This window comes from Lepisosteus platostomus, chromosome 7, assembly GCF_059453375.1.
Source record: "Lepisosteus platostomus isolate fLepPlt1 chromosome 7, fLepPlt1.hap1, whole genome shotgun sequence".
NCBI lineage: Eukaryota > Metazoa > Chordata > Actinopteri > Semionotiformes > Lepisosteidae > Lepisosteus > Lepisosteus platostomus.
This window is the reverse complement of record NC_142617.1, coordinates 50,225,932-50,245,145: the sequence shown is the minus strand read 5'-3', so window position 1 is coordinate 50,245,145 and position 19,214 is coordinate 50,225,932. Positions and strand designations below refer to the sequence as shown.

The 19,214-nt window shown below is 42.3% G+C and overlaps 1 protein-coding gene across 10 annotated transcripts in view; it reads left to right on the top strand.

Moving 5' to 3' along the window:
* Positions 1-19,214, top strand: part of tjp1a (tight junction protein 1a) — a 149,500-nt gene that overhangs the window by 66,683 nt on the left and 63,603 nt on the right. Inside the window, exons 1-2 of one of the 10 annotated variants that reach the window (XM_088641021.1) lie at positions 13,985-14,414; positions 16,815-16,849. The exons of 7 other annotated variants lie outside the window; for them this stretch is intronic. Coding sequence is in view for 1 of the 3 variants with exons in the window: in XM_088641018.1 (XP_088497144.1) it covers positions 14,652-14,678 (27 nt within the window). In the remaining 2 variants the exon portion in view is untranslated. 2 more of the 10 variants (XM_088641020.1, XM_088641018.1) reach the window with 2 other exon arrangements.

The following is a 19,214-nucleotide window of genomic DNA, read 5'->3' as shown; positions in this document are numbered from 1 at the left end:
CATATGAGGCGCTCCTTAGGACAACCTCCGACTTCACTCAGCTGTGGAATTTGGAACTGCCGTCCTGTTCGCTCTGCTGATGCTCATGCAAAGGGGAATTTAGCACAGCTAGATAACCCATGGCTGTGCTAGTAGCCTGGTAGTGGGAGAAAAACAGAGTACCTAGTGAAAATACACATGAACGAAGGAAGAAGTGCAAACTGCACACTGGATGCGCCCAAGCCCAGAATCAAACCCAGGACCCGAAGACCTATGAGATCTTGGGTACGAGTGCTGGTTGGAATGCATCCCATTTGAATTAATATTAGCTGTCTGTTTATAATCAACTACCCTATCTGGCATTTGATAGGTACTGGGTGTTAGCTGAGCAGTGGAATACAGAATGGCAAATAGCACAACTAAGTAACAACATGTCCCATTCAACTTTCCTTTTACAGCAAATTAACTATAAAGACGCAGGAGACAGGAAACATTTTTATTATTACAAGATTAAAAGTACAGCTCACAGATGTTTCTTTTTAACAAGCATTTTTGGAGTTCATTTTTAGCATCTTTTTAATATTAAATGTGCGCCTAGCTGTATGCAATGTTTGAAAAGGAACAAGTTATAGGTTTGTTCCATGCTGAAAAGAGAAGAAAGAAAACACAACGTTTCGGCCGTGGAGCCTTCTTCAGGTGTGAGAAAGACAGGGCAGTACGCAAAGGTAATGTAGCGGGAGAACAAAGGCTGGGAGAGAGGAGGAGCGAGGGGCGGGAGCAGGGGACAGAAAGAGAGACCAATCAGGAGGTGTGAAGTCAGGATAGGTGAAGAGAGGTGTGAAATGAAACCTACAATGAATAGAGAGAATTTAGATGAAAAGTAGCCTGTCCTTAAGAGAAGGGGAAGGTGTGATCCTTGCTGCAGGATAATTTCGGTTTCTGTAGTCTTTCTGATGTAAGAGTTCGGAAAACCGTCTTTGAGAACACAGACGGAGAGATTAGAGTGGTCGTGGCCGTCAGAGGTGAAATGAGAAACAGTGGGCTTGGAGAGATCTTTAATCTTCACAGCCCTGACGTGTTCTCTGAAGAGGTCTCCGAGTCTCCTTCCTGTTTCTCCAATATAGATGGCTGGGCATTTACTGCAAGAGATACAGTAAATAAGGTTGCTGGAGGTACAAGATCCCATCTGGGTGACCTGGAATTGTCCTTGAATGAGTGTGGTGTTAGATGTGTAAGGTTTGTACACATTGCTTTGGTTTTAAGGAAATGTATACATCTTATTTTCCTTAAATAAGGAAACACCTGCACACCTGAAGAAGGCTCTACGGCCGAAACGTTGTGTTTTTTCTCTTCTTTTTTTCAGCATGGAATAAACCTATTACTTGTTTATATTCCTTATGTTAAGGAACTGAGTAGAAACATCAAATCCAGTCATTGATGGATATCAAACCGGATATCAGACTGGGATGACTAAATATCTCACAAGTTCTCTGTGACTTACAGTACAGTACATTTAACTCCATAGGAAATGATGTATTGCCTTACTGTATATGTAATTGCATTAAATATATAGATTCTTTTTTTAAAGTATTGCTGAAAGTTTTTTCACATTTATTAATATCAGTTACCTTGACATTATTTAAGTCAGAATAAGCTTACACAAAATAAAAGCTTTAAAAAATATGCAAATTGCTAGCCAGTTACATTGGTGGATATTTTTGTACATGCTCGTTTAGCATAAATAATTGTTGGTTAGATAGCTTGTGAATAAGAATGGAGTGAAGCCAGCCCTTCAGGCTGCCTTCAATTAATTGTTTGGCAGGACTTGCTCTGCAAACTGTATTAATTGAAGGAAAAAAAACTGCTGACAAACTAGTTCAAGTACAGTGATGTTGGCTCAGTAGAAGATGGTATACTTGAAACATACAAGGACTGGAATATTTATAATCCACAGTAGTCAAAAGTTCATTTATCATTTTTAGCCACCTTGATTTAGTGAATTACAAATGAGCATTGTTAGTTTGTTGCACACAATAATTGTGTTAAAGCCATTGAACTAGTAAGGATTAAGAATATAAATAATTGTTTGCATTTATGGAGTGTTTTTTATTCTGGAGAGATATTCTCAGAGTGCTTTAAATACTGTATATGATGAAGCCCAAATCATTCAGTACTGAAGTGCAGCCTCACTTGAGCAGAGGATCACCAGCTGAATTAAGGGGTAACATTAGGGAGCTTAGATGTTCCAGGCCAGTGTGGTAATAAGCCAAAATACTGTGAATAACAGCCCTACACTAAAATCTGTGTTTATGGAATCATTAATGACGAACTTGTGAGGATCTCACTTTAATGTCCATTATAGTAAGTGCAGAAGGAACAGATTCCAAGGACACAGTGTCTTTGTCAGGTGTTCCTGACATTATTTCTATTACTTGCTACATAATAATTGATTATTTGTACCGGTCTCACTACAGGAAGAGGACTGTAAATATCCTGCATAATGTATGCTTCTCAATATTGCTATTAGGAATTGGCCATTTGTATTTGTTAAACAATTTCAAACTATTTTTCTCACAGTTGCCTAAAGCTCTTAAATATGTAACTATTGAAGTCAGCTTCAGTGCAGCATTATAGCTGACTTTCCAGATTTGCATCCCTCAGTTTATATGACAGACTCTGCAGATTGAAACATCTTAGCTTTAATGCCATGTTACTGTGAAGATACTTGTGGAGGAGATGAAAACAGATGATGTCATTTCTGATGATCTCAAGCCCTTATTTAGTGCAGTTGAAAAAATACAGATTTTGTGGTAGCAGTGGGGGTTGTTTTCAGAAGAGACCTTTGCTCAGTTACAGAAGAGCCACAGAGGATAGATAATAAGTATTCCTTTGCTGGGGGGTAGAATTAAATAAGTAACAAGGATTTCATTCTCTATAGCACATCTTAATGTTAAAGTGGTTATCTGATGTTAGATTCCACATGCACAAAATGTTACAAGAATCATGTGCTTAACTATATAGGGGTTACTTTTTGTATTTGTATTATACTGTACCTTTCATACATGTACCAATAAATGTTTAATCTGTTCAAATGCAGACAAGAAAAACCTTTTATATCATAGGTAGCAGAGCTGCTGAATAATCATACCTTCTAGTCCGGTCCATTAGCTGCAAACTGTGATCTAATTATTTAATTGCACTGGCTTGATTAATTAGCTGTTCTCAGTCATGTGAATTGGCAAAGCTCCATAACCAGAAGGCCAGAAGCAACAAGCTCCAAGGATTTTCTCTGAATTGAAGGCAGGGTGCGTGACTGAGTCAAACCTAAATCTAATTTAATGTATGTGATCCGCAAGTCTGTTGCAGTCATGAATGTATGTTTCTGTGTCGCTGCTGTGTTTACAAGGTGAAAAGCTTTTCCTCTTGTAATCGTCCCATCAGGCTGTTGTAGGTTGTTACCAGTGGCTGTGTGTGACTTTTAAAAGAGTGTAAAAAAAAATAAAATAAAGATTTTGAAAAGCAAGCTTGCCATTTCTCATTTTCTGCTGAAGAGACTGAGGAGGGCTGCTTCAGCTGTGGAGAACATTGGCAAATCTCAGATGACACAATCCTGCATCCTTTGATGGGCTGTTCTGATGACAGCAGCGGATTTTTACAGAAGAACATAAGAATAGTTCCAAACAAGAGGGAGCCGTACAGCCCATGTAACCCACTTGGTAGTCAGTTGAGAATTGATCCAAGGATCTCATCCAGCCATTTCTGGAAAACAAAAAACAGGATATCGGCTTCAGCTACACGGCTGGGCAGCTGTTTCACACTCCAACAGCTCCCTGGGTGAAGGTCTGCAGCCTGCTCTCTGTTTTAGGTGCACTTCCACATAGTTTCCACTTGTGTCCTCTGGTTAGATTTTTTAAAACTTGCTTGTTTTGGGGGGGGGGGTTAATTTTTTAAACGTTTTTATAAACCTTTCAATTACCTTGAAAACCCTTTCAGTTTTAGAAAAGGTGTGTTGGTGCAGATGTAACTGAAAGGAAAGATAGTAGTTTATTATTCCATGTTCTGTTCTATTGCTGGATGACCTTGTAAACCTTGCGCTAGCGCGTCCGCCTCTACTCACTGGAGAGAAGCCATCGGTGCCGGAGGAGCTGAGGAGGAGAAGCCGAGGCTGTAGGGCTGGTGCGACGCGAAAGGCGAAGAGAAGGAGATTTAAACCCTACCTTCCTTCGATCATCATGGGAAATGTGCGGTCCTTAGCGAACAAGATGGACGAACTGGGAGCATTGGTGAGAAGCCAGAGGGAGTATCGTGAATGCAGTATCATGTGTTTCACCGAGACGTGGCTGCAGGAACTTATTCCGGACTCGAACGTTACCATCGGCGGCTTTCAGACGGTGCGGGCGGACAGAAATACCGAAAGCGGTAAGAGGAAAGGAGGGGGGCTCGCGGTGCTTGTAAACAACAGATGGTGTAATCCTGGACATATTCATGTTAAGGAGCGCGTCTGTAACCCGGACATTGAACTGGTAGCCGTAGGACTGCGTCCGTACTATCTGCCGCGGGAGTTTACATGCGCCATCTTTGTTGTTGTTTACATTCCACCTACGGCAAATGCAGAGGTAGCGTGTGACGTCATAAACACAGTCACAGCCAGGCTACAAACAAAGCACCCAAGCGCTTTTATAGCTATTTCAGGAGACTTTAACCACGTATCTATTTCCACCACTCTGCCTACTTTCCACCAGTTTGTTAAGTGCCCGACCAGGGAAAACAAAACACTGGACTTATTATATGCCAATGCTAAGGATGCATATAGTTCCACAGCCCTTCCCCCCCTTGGCAGATCAGATCACAACCTTGTCTTGCTTACACCACTATACAAGCCTATTGTCCAGCGCCAACCTGTGACCATGAGGACCGTGAGGAGATGGTCTCAGGAGGCTATGGAGGATCTACGTGGTGCTTTGGAGGCCACCAACTGGGATGTGCTGTGCGAACCACATGGGGAGGACATAGACAGCATGGTGGACTGTGTCACTGACTATATTAACTTCTGCGTAGACAACACCATCCCCACCAAAGACGTACACTGCTTTTCAAATAACAAACCCTGGATCACCAGCGACCTGAAGGCTCTTCTGAATGACAAGAAGAGAGCCTTTAGGAGGGGAGATAAGGAAGAGGTCAAGCGTGTACAGAGGGAGCTAAAGCAGAAGTTAAGAGAGAGCAAGGATGCCTACAGGAGGAAGGTAGAGGACAAGCTGCAAAGGAATAGGGTGAGAGATGTATGGAGCAGCATGAGAGAGATCACTGGCTTCAAACAGGCTGGGGTTGCAACAGAAGGGAACCTGGAGATGGCCAACAAGTTGAACCAGTTCTTTAACAGGTTTGATTCTGGGTCCTCTGTGGCGCAACACCCATCCCCCCACAGCCACACGCTCCCTAACCCTTCACAGCTGCAACTGCCCAACACCTCCTCCATCCCCCCACAAACATGGCCGCCTACAGCTACAACCCCCGACGGCTGCTCACCCACCCATCCCCCACAGCTGCCACTCTCCAACACCTCCGCCATTAACACCTCCGGCACTGAAAGCACTATGAGCATCATCCCCCGGGCCAGGCTGACCATCACAGCTGACCAGGTGAAGAAGGAGCTGAAGAGGCTGCACGGGGGTAAGGCCACAGGACCAGATAACATCTGTCCCAGAGTTCTGAGGGCCTGTGCTGATCAGCTGAGCGGAGTGCTCCAGCGACTGTTCAACCTGAGCCTGCGCTTGGAGAGAGTCCCGGTGCTCTGGAAGACATCATGCCTGGTCCCGGTACCAAAGAAAGGGCGCCCCTCTGTCCTCAACGACTACAGACCAGTTGCACTGACTTCTCACATCATGAAGACACTGGAGAGACTGGTCTTATCCCACCTGAGACCCATGGTCAGCTCATCACTGGACACCCTACAGTTTGCCTACCAGCCCAGTGTTGGTGTGGAGGATGCGATCATCTACATGCTGCAAAGGGCCTACTCACACCTGGACAGGGCTGGCAACACTGTAAGGATCATGTTTTTCGACTTCTCCAGTGCCTTCAATACCATCCAGCCCTTACTTCTAAGGAGGAAGCTGGAGGAGATGCAAGTCGATGCCTCCATGACCTCGTGGATCACTGACTACCTGACGGGCAGACCACAGTCTGTGAGACTTCAGAACTGCGTGTCTGAACTGGTAGTGAGTAACACAGGGGCACCTCAAGGGACAGTTCTTTCTCCATTCCTCTTCACCCTCTATACTTCGGACTTTAAGTACAACTCAAAGTCATGCCACCTGCAAAAGTTCTCAGATGACTCTGCGATTGTGGGATGTATCAAGGGTGAGCAGGAGGAGGAGTACAGAGGACTGGTCAGCAGCTTTGTGGAGTGGTGTGGGGTGAACCACTTGGAACTGAATGTTACAAAGACAAAGGAACTGGTGGTAGATTTCAGGAGGAAAAAGGTCAAACCTACTCCTGTCTACATCCATGGGAGTGGCGTGGAGATGGTGGACTCGTACAAGTACCTGGGAGTGCACATCGACGATAGACTGGAATGGTCTAAGAACATCGAGGCCATCTATAAGAACGGACAGAGCCGACTTTACTTCTTGAGGAGGCTCAGGTCCTTCAATGTGTGTAGTAAGATGCTACACATGTTTTATCAGTCGGTGGTAGCGAGTGCCATTTTCTACGCAGTGGTGTGCTGGGGCTCTGGGATTAGAGCAGTAGATTCCAAAAGGCTGAACAAGCTCATCAGGAGAGCGAGCTCTGTCATTGGGTCTGACCTGGACCCCTTGGAGGTAGTGGCTGAGAGGAGAATGATGTCCAAACTGGAGGCCATCATGGACAACTTCTCCCATCCCCTCTATGACAGGCTTGCAGGAATGAAGAGCACGTTTAGCAATAGACTGATTCACCCACGGTGCGACAGGGAGCGCTACAGGAGGTCATTCTTGCCGTCTGCCATAAGACTGTACAACGCATCCACCTTGCGTCTTGGCAGAGGCAACAGCGACAGTGACCTGTTTCTGGACTAAACGCATATACACATATACTGCTACATCTGTTCTCTTTCTTTTTCTTTTTCTTTTTCCCGTTTACAACCACTTTTGTGCAATATATGCCAGGGACCTGTGCAATACATTTATATTTATATTTATATCTATGGTTACATCTATATTTATATTCATACGTGTGATACGATTTTCTGTGTACTGTTCTGTTCTAGTTTCCTCTTGTGTGTCCGGACTGTGAGTAACTCTTGTATTGTATTGTATGTATTGTACTATTAGTATATAATTCGTTACTGTTCGCTGTGTTGTGTGTGTTAAGCTGCTGTTGCACTGCAATTTCCCTCACGGGATCAATAAAGTATCTATCTATCTATCTATCTATCTATCTAAACTGACTAGGAGTGGTCAGAAAAGGGTTGGAGCTCACTCGTCTGTATCATATCAGCCCATTTGAGAGATATGTCTAATTATTGTTTTGGTGTGTTTTTCTGCTATACTGTATACTCACAGTGCTAAAGCTGCAGCTACTGTACAATCTCTGTTTTGTAATTCACTGACATGAGTGCCTATGGTCCTCTTTGGTGTACCTTGTCATTTTTCATTTTGTTGTTTTTGCTGAACTTAAATTTGCTTTCATTCTTAATATAGTTTCCATAATGTAATTTTCCATTTGTGTGCAGATTGATTCTAAAATAAAGGATTTGCTGCCCTTATATTGAACTTAAAGCAATATTTTCTTAGGTGAATTGGTCTGAAATGCAATGTTCCTTTTTATTGATCTCTAAAACGAGGCAGTCAGAATTTAGACACATCAGTAAAGGGAATCAATTTAATTCAGAGAAACCTTAAGGAGGTTAATTGGTGACCTCAGTCAGATAAAGGAAATGACTTAATTTCACTAAGAGATTTCTGCATGGGACACTGAGTTTATTACACACTTATTTGCTGCACAAATTGAGCTATATACAGTATGAGTAGTTTATCTGAAATGCCACCTGTTTCTAAATAAATCTCTACTTATTACTATGCATTCTAAGCATGAAAATGCTTGATGGGCTCTTGTGGGAGGTTTTCAAATGGTGAGCAGCTTTCCTTTGCTTTTACCTTAACTTTCTGTACTGTACTTAACCAATTTCACTGAGCTTTTTGCTCTTTGCTTTTAATTGGTGTACCTTTTCCTAATAGTGTACTGCAGTAGTCTTCCATAAGTGTATGATGTATATATGATATTTACATGATTGATACAGTACAGTATATACGTGTATTTATATATCATGTATATATTTATATACATGACATATATTACTATATATATACTGTAAGTTAGAATATACTTTGACTTGGTCTTAGTTATATTTTGGAAATAAGTGTACAATTTGATCCTGTGTGAAAGTACTATAGTGAAAGGAATTTTAGCCTGCTTTATTCATAAGACTGGAAATAATGGGATCATTTATAAAACAACATTTTAAGGACAAGGATGTATTCAGTGGTTACATCCTTAAAAATCTGCAAGGACCTGAATTAAGCACGCAAACAATTTTTTCCCCCCCATCATGCAGTAATTCGTGCATTCAGGGGAGGGAAGAAAAAAATACTATACTTCTAAAATGTTTTTTTTTTAAAGTTTAGGACCAAACTAGGACCCACAGCAGTGAGTCAGGACTGTCCACAACGGTCTGACCCCTTGCGCCCAGCGGAGGGTGGCCCCCTGCTCTGATGTACAGCCAGATCTGACTGCCTCATCGGCAGGCAAACGGTTCTCTCGGCACGGGAGTCTTAACAGGCGGCCCGGCCCGTCTATGCTCAGTCAACACTTATGTGCGGAAGGGACTGATTTCACCGGAAAAGTGTCCGTTTGATATAAATAGTGGGGATGAATTTGGAACCCCAAGCGACTGGAGGCAGGGACGTGATGCTGATCAGAGCTGGCACAGCAGCTGGAGCCTCGACCAGGCAGGCACCGGAGCAGGGATTGGGGGGGTGTGTGGGAAGTGTGAATGAACAAGGCCGTCTGCGGAAAGGGATCATTAATCTGCATGAGGAAGGGGCTGCGGAACGCCGAATTAGTTAATTAATGTGTGACATCATTTGCCGGGAGTAATTTCCATTAAGACGGCCATCTTTCATCCAAGCTCCATGAACCCGCTCCAGCTGTTTGGAAAGGAGCGGGGTTGTTTCGGTACGCCTCTGCGGCTCGACCTTCCTCCGCCTCCCGTTAAAGAGATTGAAATAGAGATGGCTGCCCTTGAGAATCGCCACGATGAAAAATGATTTCTAAAGCCAATAGAGCTAAATGAAACGAGATAAGACCAATAAACGTTGCGGATTCGGCACAAATGAAGACAGATGAAGAAAAACTCTGGGCCCTTGTTTGTCCGCTCGAGGGCCCTGTAAGCGGATAGAGCTTTTTGTGGAGGGTGGTTTCGTTTCACAGCTGTGTGTTTCCCCTTAAAGACAAAGCGTCAGCCACTGGTGGCACCTCTCTCCCCTCATAGCTCTGTGTTCGCCATTTTACAGCCAACCCTGTGCTCATTGCCTGTTCATCGGTTGATCCACACAGTGCTGGCAAGGAGAGCATGCACCCCTGTCCCCTGTAGTGGGATCCAGCTGGTGAAGCAGAGTGGGCGAGAGAGGGTGTCGGTCTCCATGAGGCCAGTGTTTTTTAATAAGATTATTAACCAACAGGCAAGGCCCTGTTGCCTGAGCTCCTGCGGAGGACTGGACGACCGCAGTTTCAGAGCAGGGACAACAGCAAGTGGTAGGGCTTGGAGGGACTCTTTCATTGTGCAAATCCAGCCCCAACATCCATTTGCACTAATTGATAAGGACAATCATCCGATTGAGAAGGTTTAATTGATTAGAGGTTAATGTTTTGTGAGAGTGTGTACTTATTGTGAGATGTTTTTGTAAAACAGTTTAATTTAATTTAAAAAAATTAACCAACAGGCAAAACACTGAAGTGAGCACCACATGCCACCTCTAGCTTAATTTAAAGGTGTAAACTCCAAAAATGAAGTAGGCCTGTTTTTAACTGTTTTCACAGCTACTGTATTAATTTCTAGTATTAGTATAATTTCAGTTAATACATTTATTTCAATAAAAATAAGCGACAACATTCTTGTATCATGTTTTTAATCAGACTTTTTATAAAATATTATATTTCCCTATATAAGATAATATAATAGGATTATTCCCTTTATTTATGTTTGTAGCTAGAAAGCAATTTCTGCTGCTGGATGCAGATATTGTCCATTTTTGGTTTACATTTTTTTATTTTGTCTTCATGGGTGCTGCGCTGCTTGAATTTTCAACGGCAGGGGAAGAAGAGAACTAAATCTTTTTATTTGAACACAGATTGTCTTGTTCATTCATAACTCTGTCTTACACACACATTACACACATTACTGTGTATGAAGAGAAACCCAGGAGGAATTGGTGCTCTTCTTAAATTTCAAGGGTAGTCCTGCTCAAGGGACCAATAACTTTATGAAGAACCAGGGGTTTAAGAAGACGATACCTGAGATTTTAACCTTTTGGGCCCAGTTTCTGCATGAACAGGTACCCACTGCAGTGTGGGGGGTTAATGTTCTGAGGTGCACAGAACCAAGGCAGCAGCCTGTTACTTGGAAAGGTACAATACATTGCACTACAAGTGCTGCACATGTGATCTGTTTTTTAGGTGGTCCATTTTGGGGAATTTTCACTATAGGCACACACATATACCAGATGCAAACATTATGCACACGTTTGGCATTGGTTAGTAGTTATGGAGAAAAGCTACCAGTCTCCCCGTCGGGGAATCGAACCCCAGTCTCCCACATGACAGACTGAGATACTCACCACTTTACTAACGAGGAGCACTTATTATATTCAGTAAGTAGTTATATTCACCACATTCAAACAATACGTGCTATTGGATACTGCCCATAGGCATCCATTCAGTTATATTTGAAGCCTTACCTAGTGCTTTAATAAGAAAATAAAAGATGATTATGTTTACAACTCAGAAAAAAATAACAAAACTAGTGCCTTCACAGGGTATCCATAGTAATCTGGGTTTGGGTCTGTTTATTTTTTTTCCAGATGCTTAAAACAAGCTTTTAAAGGATTCGTTTTAGTCTGTTTTCTTTTGATTTGAGGGGTCTGCTCCATGGGGATGTCTACACAAAACTGCAAACCAATTTTGCTAAGCAGACATTATCATCAGTCCTCCTTAAACTTTCCCCCACTTTGAAAAACAGTGATTTTGCTGATTAAATGTTTGGAAGCCAGGCCAAGTGACCCACTTATCTTATAAAACAAAATAAGCAGATAAAGTCACAGCTTATCTACACCCTTAATGACCCAGGCAAGGACAATAAAAAGAGGATCCCTTTTCAGGATATTTGGAAACGAACACAAAATTCCCAAGAAATCTCTCACTATCTTCTGATTGGAAAATTAACACAGAAAATTCCAGGAAGAAGAGTTCAGTGCTCTCTCCCTGGGTAACAGAATTTGCAAGGATGCAGAAGTGAAATGTTGATAATGGAGATGTGTTTCATACCATGACTGAAGTGCAGCCAGTATGTCAAGAATTGTTATCATTGTGTTGGTTTTGTTTAGGTTTATTGTTATTTTTTGTTTCCTTCTAGCGGGTTTTCCTGATAACTGTAAAAACTTCGGTGCCCTTCAATGTTCATTGCTCTGCCCTTTACCAGACCTCGCCCCAAAAAAACTCCTGTCATTCTCTTTTCATCCTGTGAGCAAAACTGTTGGACGATGATGTGGTTGTGCTTTTTGTAATGATGTCTGCCGGCTGCTAAGCTAAAACTACCTAAACCTTGACCTCAGCCATTTCTAAACAGGTCATTGCAGAGGAGAGTCATGGAAAACTAATGAATTCATTGCAGGAGCCAGCTAGCCACTCTAAGATGGTTGATAGGAGAAAGTGGTCACTTACATTAATAAGTTTGCTTTTTCTCTCGCATTACTTGGTGCAAGTAATCTTCTTGTAAGCTTCTCTCCCTGCGTGTGTGTCTCATGGAGAGCAAGGTGGGGTATGCAAAAAGACAAATTCCTAATACAAGAAATTGTATATGGCCAATAAAATGATCTTATAAGGTGATACCTTTGTGCTGAGTAGTAAGGCTCTTTCTTGATGAACAACATGACTGTTGGAAAGGTGGAAGGGAATTTTAGTACTTTCAGAATGAAAAACCATACAACCATTTTAATACATGGAAGAAAACACAAATCTGACTTATTTTTAATGCCTTTAAGAAACTACTGCTTTAGACTAAGATAATATCATGATTGGCTGCAGTGCATGCTCATAAGAGCTGTGGACTAAAATGTATTAGCATTTTTAAAAATAATTATTGGTATAATTATATAATAAGGCACAGCGACTGTATGTGGAAAACAGAACGTGTACTTTAAAGTAATTTTACTAATGCAGATATCGGTGGCCTTCTACAGTGTGTGATATTTTCCTCGTTTTAACGTGAAGAAGTAAAGACTAACAATGAATGAAACCCCACGATTTCAGTAGTTTTGTGTTTTACTGTGAACATTGACTGAGACGCAGAAGAGCTTAAATAACCCGATCTGTTTATCTTTGCCATTGCGGCAGTGCACGTCTCTGTGCTCAAAACATAGTTCAAAGCAAAATGCGAAGGCATCATGGGAGATGCGCACGAAGTTTGCCCTGGAGAATCTTCATGCCAGTCACAAGGGACACAGAAACAACTCCGGCAACAAAAGTGCCCTTCACTGAGGTCCCCAACTTACTGTTAATGCAGACATTTGTGACACTGGACTAAAACTGCTGCAGGACTATTGTAAAATACCAGAGAACAACAATATTTATAGTTAATGGCCCCGTCCTATAGATTGTTCAGTGTTTCGTATAACCAATTCCTGCTTTCTTAAGGTTTTCATCCCGTGAGCTTAATGACTCGGTAATGAAATGTGTGACGTCCTTCTCCCCTGGCCTCGGTGGTTTATTTTAAATAGGGAGCCGTTCCCCTTTTTGTTTACTTTGAAACAATAGGAGTTGGGCTTTGCGGATCGGCGGTGTGGGTGGAGGCCCGGAAACCCATAGGAAGTTCAGCTGTGGGCTGAAGAGTGAAGTCTGCGGTCGGTTATTAAACCACTGCAAAAAAAAAAAAACACTCTCAAACAGCACGCGAAGCGAAGGCGTGAGATTAATTCTGAGGTGCAGGACGCGATAATTTGCCCCTTTTATGTGTGGTAAGTGCAGGACACCCGCCAGCCGTGCCCACTAACTCACGTTACTCGCGTGTCCGGTGAGTAAGTTGCAGGGTAAAGTTGATGAGTAACTTAATAGAGTCGTGACTTCACAACACGTCCCAGAGACTCTGAGGGGTGTAATACAAAAGCAACTATCCCTATTACAGCACGAGAGAAAATAAATACATAACAATGCAAACTTGTCTCAAGAGAACTGGAAACTGCTTTTGGATTAAGTGGCCTTTTTTATGATGATCCATGTCCTTTTAGAGTAGCATTAAAAGGGGACTGTTTTTTTTCTCCACAAACTCGCTTAATGCTTCAGTTCCTGCAGATTATCCATCAAACCCGAGCTGACAGTCCCAAATAAATTGTACATTGTTACAAATGTGGACGATTTGATGAATACCAAACATCAAAAGGGGTTCTGTGCATAAAAAGCTCCCGCTTCCATTAACGAAAAAAGAGCACGTACTGTAAACGAGCAGATTGCTCTTTATACACTGTAGAAACATCACTGAGACTTGTAATGTTGTAGCTATTTCTATGACTCTGGATTGGCATGATCAACTCCCCGTGCTTGGCTATGGCATAAAAAAGAACAGCATCCTACATGACAACAACATTCCCAGCTGCAGCGTGCGCCCGTCCCTGTGGATTTTTTAAAACCCTTCCCAAACTCTGATAGGCTTGTTTACCGGGGATTGGGAGCTCCCGCGGTATGGAACCAGCCCGGGGCCTCCATGAACTCCAGATTCCAGACCAATGAGGTTTCCAGAAATGAGGGGGAAAAAAACAACCAAAACGGACAACAGGCGACGGCGATGCTCGCGGTAGTTCAACGAGGCGGGACGCATTCGTGAAGAAGCGGATTTGGGACGGGATTTCATATTTCAGCACATTTGAAGTGTGAGGCCATTGAAAGGCCGGCTATGCTGCCCCCCCCCGTCCCCGCACGGGAATGGATTCTCCCAGTCAGACATGTCAGTTGTTGCTTGGAGAGGAGAAGCGAGAAGTAGGGAGAGAGCGAACCTGCCATTGCAGTTGGGCTGCTCCGTGAGCCGAGCAAGCGGGCGAGAGAGAGAGACCGAGCACTTTTTTTTTCTTTTCAATTTTTATGTTCGTGAAGGATAACCCACTAGAGACCGGTCCGAGACAGAGGTAACCGATTCGCCCGGACACCCTGGAGCGAAGGAAGTGTTGAACTTGGGACTTGTGAATATAATATTTTTTGACATGTTACGTGTCCTGTAAGAAAAAAAGCCCATAATATCCACTGCCCGGCGCGGCGGCGACAGCGAGAGAGGAGAGGAAGGGAAAGGGAGGGGGGCGGATTTGGCGATTTGATTTGAGTGATATTTACACTAAACTTAACTGCACTGGGAGGACGGGGACAAAATGTCTGCCAGGGCTGCTTCGAACAAGGTAGGATGTGGAAAAAAGTGTTCAAAAAGTCCAACTGAAGTGCGGCCGCGACGTATTTTGTTTGAACGGCTAGACCCGAGGGATATTGCGGACGTCAAAACTTGGCATGTTGTCTTACTGTGGAAGTTTACGATGGTGTGCTGGGCTGCACTGCAATATCCGATGTTTTTTTATGGTTTTCTGTTAAGTTTTAATTGTGTTTACATGCCTTCTCGCCCGTTTTGTGTGTGGAGCGGTCCTCGGTTAAAACTTAGATTAGTTGCACAATCTGGAAATCGATTCAGTTCGCGTTACTGCTGGCCTGTTGGGTGATGTATTTGGATTGAATGCGGAGTGGATCCTTCTAGAGTCTGTTTTATGTTAAGAATATGACCTCGAAATAGCGGTCCCAAATCCCAAAAATAGCACTGCCCATCCTAAAACCGAGAGAGGTGCCGAAGGATTTTGAAACCCCGAAAATATTTTAGCTACCTGTTGATCAGCAGGTCCTCGCATTTTAGCCGGTTTGGGACAGTGAACGTCTCAGTGTTGCCAGCCGAGTCTTGGGGATACTTAATTTTCCTTTGAATTTATCCAGAGTACGTGAAATATCGGCTATTTCTCACATTGTGTTTCCGTCTTCTAAGACAGTTAACCCCCCCCTCCCCAAAAAAAGTTTTTTTCCTTCGTCATCCATGGGCTTCTAGGAGCAAATTGTCTTCAGCACAGCGCTGAAGAAAGTTTACAAAAAGCTGCAAGGATTGGTTCTGAAAATAAGAAATAAAGACCTGGTTTACACTACTTCATAATGCAGCGCTGTAGAAACTTTAAGTACTGTAATATTAACTTTTATCAATCGAAAGTAGTTTGTTGTCGTGCATGTTTTTTACTCCATGACAGACGGATTCACTGCTTTAAAGTTCTAATTTTAATAGAAATGATGGGGTTCGGCACATGGCCATGGGCATTGACTGCCTTTTCGTCTGTAATCTGTTGCAATTGTATTTCCTGGAAAGAAAAAAGCCGTTTGATCAAATCCTTTAAAAAAAGGGGGGAGATCCGAGGAAAGGATTAGTGGTCAGCGAATTAAAGGCCTTGAGAGAAGTATTGTTAACTGTAAAAAAAAAACGGGAGTTTTTTAGCATGAGGGACAAGACAACTACTGTCACTCTTGGTTTTTAGTTTGTGGATGGACCCCCGTGTTTCATATTTTCAGCAAGGGTGAGGACACAAGTGGGTCACTGGCCTGGCCTCCACAGAATCTTTATACTTCACGCATGGTAGCGCTGCTCCTGTCCTCCAGAACACCGCTGAGGCTTGGCTGAGAAGCAGAAGAGCATATGGACACAGGCTGACAGCTGTTAGAAATGCTGTGTTGTGTGTACCTGTTAAACACAACATGTCGCAGGAGATGGGTGGGGTTACAGAGAAACTGCACTACGGTACAGGGCCAGTCTTCCTGCGAGTTGCATTCAACTTCTTTTTTTTTTTACTGCTCAAGTTAGTTTCTTTCTCTTTCTTCCACCCTACCTCCTCTTCACACTCTCTCCCCCACCACACACAGACTGTACAGACACAGAACTTGCTAAACTTTCTTACTGCGTCAACATGTCTGCATTAACACCACAACAGTTTTGCCCACAGTTCTGGCCTTTGCATGATCTGGCAGGTAAGAATGTGTGATTTCAGAATGTGGTCGAGCTGGTAAAGGCAGTTTATCGAGCTCAGGCGATACTCTTTCCTTTTTTTTCCCAGCTCTCTGCTGGTGATGTCATTTGCTGGTATAAAGGTTGGCCGAACACAAGATAGGGTGTTCAGGGTATTTTGGTTCCACTTTTCCTAGACAGAAGTGTTTATTGAAGCAAACCAGAAGATTAAAATCACGTTCTAACTTATTTTAAAGTAGTTGGGATCCTTTTTTTCCCCTACATGTTTCAGAAGTTGTTTTCAGGAGCTTTATATAGTTCTTCACTGATACAGCAAGTTATAATGCATTTACCTTTTAAACCTGTTTTTAGCATTGTATGTATAGTTCAGGTGGGTAGCTGCGACAGCATGCGTAGGCTGCAAAGGAACAAGTAAACACGTAAAAACACAACGTTTCGGACACCTGAAGAAGGCTCCACGGCCAAAATGTTGTTTTCTTCTTTTTTTCAGCATGGAATAAGCCTAATATTTGCTTTGAAGGAGGGGTATGTTTTTTTCAAGCACATGTGGTGCTGTTATTTTTCATTATTTTCTTATGCTGTTGATACGTTTTTTTAAAGTACTGTGATGTAGTATGCAATGTCAGTTAACAGCTGTAATTCGCACATCTTTATGATCTGTCAAATCTGAATTAAAAAAAAACTTTAAGCGTGTTTGAATAGTTTTCAAACTTCAACTCTGATCATTTTTACCTCGTAAAGAGCAGTCATGTGTTGCCCTTTATATAAAGCATCAATTTCTTTAGGATGTATTGCAAGAGAAATGTCTGAAAGCAATTTGGCTGTCATTCCTTAACTAAATATCGAAAAAGTCAGATTGTTTATGGTAATATTTCCTACATTATGAGTGACTAACCTTACTTGCCTTATGTTGAATAAGTTATTCAGGGATGAGTGGATAATAGACACTCTGAGGCCATACCACATACAAATTAGAGTTTATAAATCCATTTTTTGTTGTAAAGCAGCCTGCAGAATTCCACATCCTTGTTGATCTTGTAAGTAACAGACATCTTAAATAGGGTAACATGTAGGAATTATTTTAAATTGATATCACTCTAGAAGCAATGATCTCAAAGCTCAGGGACAACGTTTGTGTAAAGTAAAAAAGTGTTACCTGATAGCGTAGAAACATCTACGTGTACAGTTGTCGTTTTTTGCTTTTTGGAACTGGTTATTTGTGTAATTGTTGGTTATATTATCTGGTGACGGTTTGAAGAAAGGACTGCCATTGTACAGTGCAGTTCCTTTAATTTGCGTTTTCTTGTGGAGGATTAACATTGTATTAATGTTTGCTGAAACAGCAGAATGGGACTAGTGTTGAGGTTCAGATGTGATTTCAGATGTCTGCTATCCGTTGTATAGCAACTAAGATTTCTGCCACGGTATTGTTAAAATGTAATAATAATAATAATAATAATAATAATTGCTTACACTTATATAGCGCTTTTCTGGACACTCCACTCAAAGCGCTTTACAGGTAATGGGGACTCCCCTCCACCACCACCAATGTGCAGCCCCACCTGGATGATGCGACGGCATCCATAGTGCGCCAGAACGCTCACCACACATGTGCTATCAGTGGGGAGGAGAGCAGAGTAATGTAGCCAATTCATAGAGGGGGATTATTAGGAGGCCATGATTAGTAAGGGCCAATTGGAAATTTGGCCAGGACACCGGGGTTACACCCCTACTCTTTACGAGAAACGCCCTGGGATTTTTAATGACCACAGAGAGTCAGGACCTCGGTTTTACGTCTCATCTGAAGGACGGCGCCTGTTTACAGTATAGTGTCCCCATCGCTATACTGGGGCATTAGGACCCACATGGACCACAGGGTGAGCGCCCCCTGCTGGCCCCACTAACACCTCTTCCAGCAGCAAAATGTCTTCCATTTCTGGTGTTTTATGTACTCAATGTGTGTCCCCTCCAGAAAGCGGTGGTTCAGTTATACAATTTTATTTCCCATTATCCTCATGTTATTGGTCTCAAGTATTATTCAAAGGAAACATATTTGATTAATATGTTTAGAGTTTTTTTTGGTTTATGCATGAGGTGAAAAAACAGCATAGGTTTTGTAGTATATCAACATTGTTGGAGTACTGATCGGTAGGTATGTTGACAACATTTCAAAGGCTTGCGAAAACCATTAAGTGGTAAAAATTGCATTAGATGAACCCATTCAACCTCCTGTATTTAAACACTGGATTTCCTTTTGCTGTTTATTATGTCACACCAATGGGGAAGACTAATTGGTTTCTTAGCACTGTTCTTAAAGCAGTTGTCAGGCCTTCATTAAAAAAATGGTTTGTCATATGTGCTTTTGCTCACAGTGTTTATGCTGATCAGAGATTTGCTGTTAATTAGGGTGCAGGACCCTGTGGCAGTCCCCTGTGCTCGCCTGATCTTTCAAATGCAATAACTTCTCAAACTCCGCATTGGAAAATAAGCATTGAAATCAAGCACATTGACGAGGTACTGTCCCTACATATGAAGCAAGTAATACTGAAATTGTCTTCTAAGTACTACAAGATGGAATCTCTCTATTCTGGATGTTTTTTTTATTGCATGAATGCAGAAAGTTCATTCCATGTGCTGGTGGTGCTCGCTCCTATTGTGTCTTCTAGAAATTTTGTAGTGTACTGTGTGTTCAGTGAGGTAACATTTTTCCCTTTCAAATCTGTTAAGTTTAAAGCATTCTTAACCTCCAAAATCAAAAAGGTAGAAGCACTACTAGAGCTTCTGATGTAGTGCTGAAGACTTGGTTAAATGGCATTTTTTTCATAAGATGGTAAAAGTGTAGGTATTAAGCTGTCATCCCTCCCATGCCTTTCTTAAATATTTCTGCCCA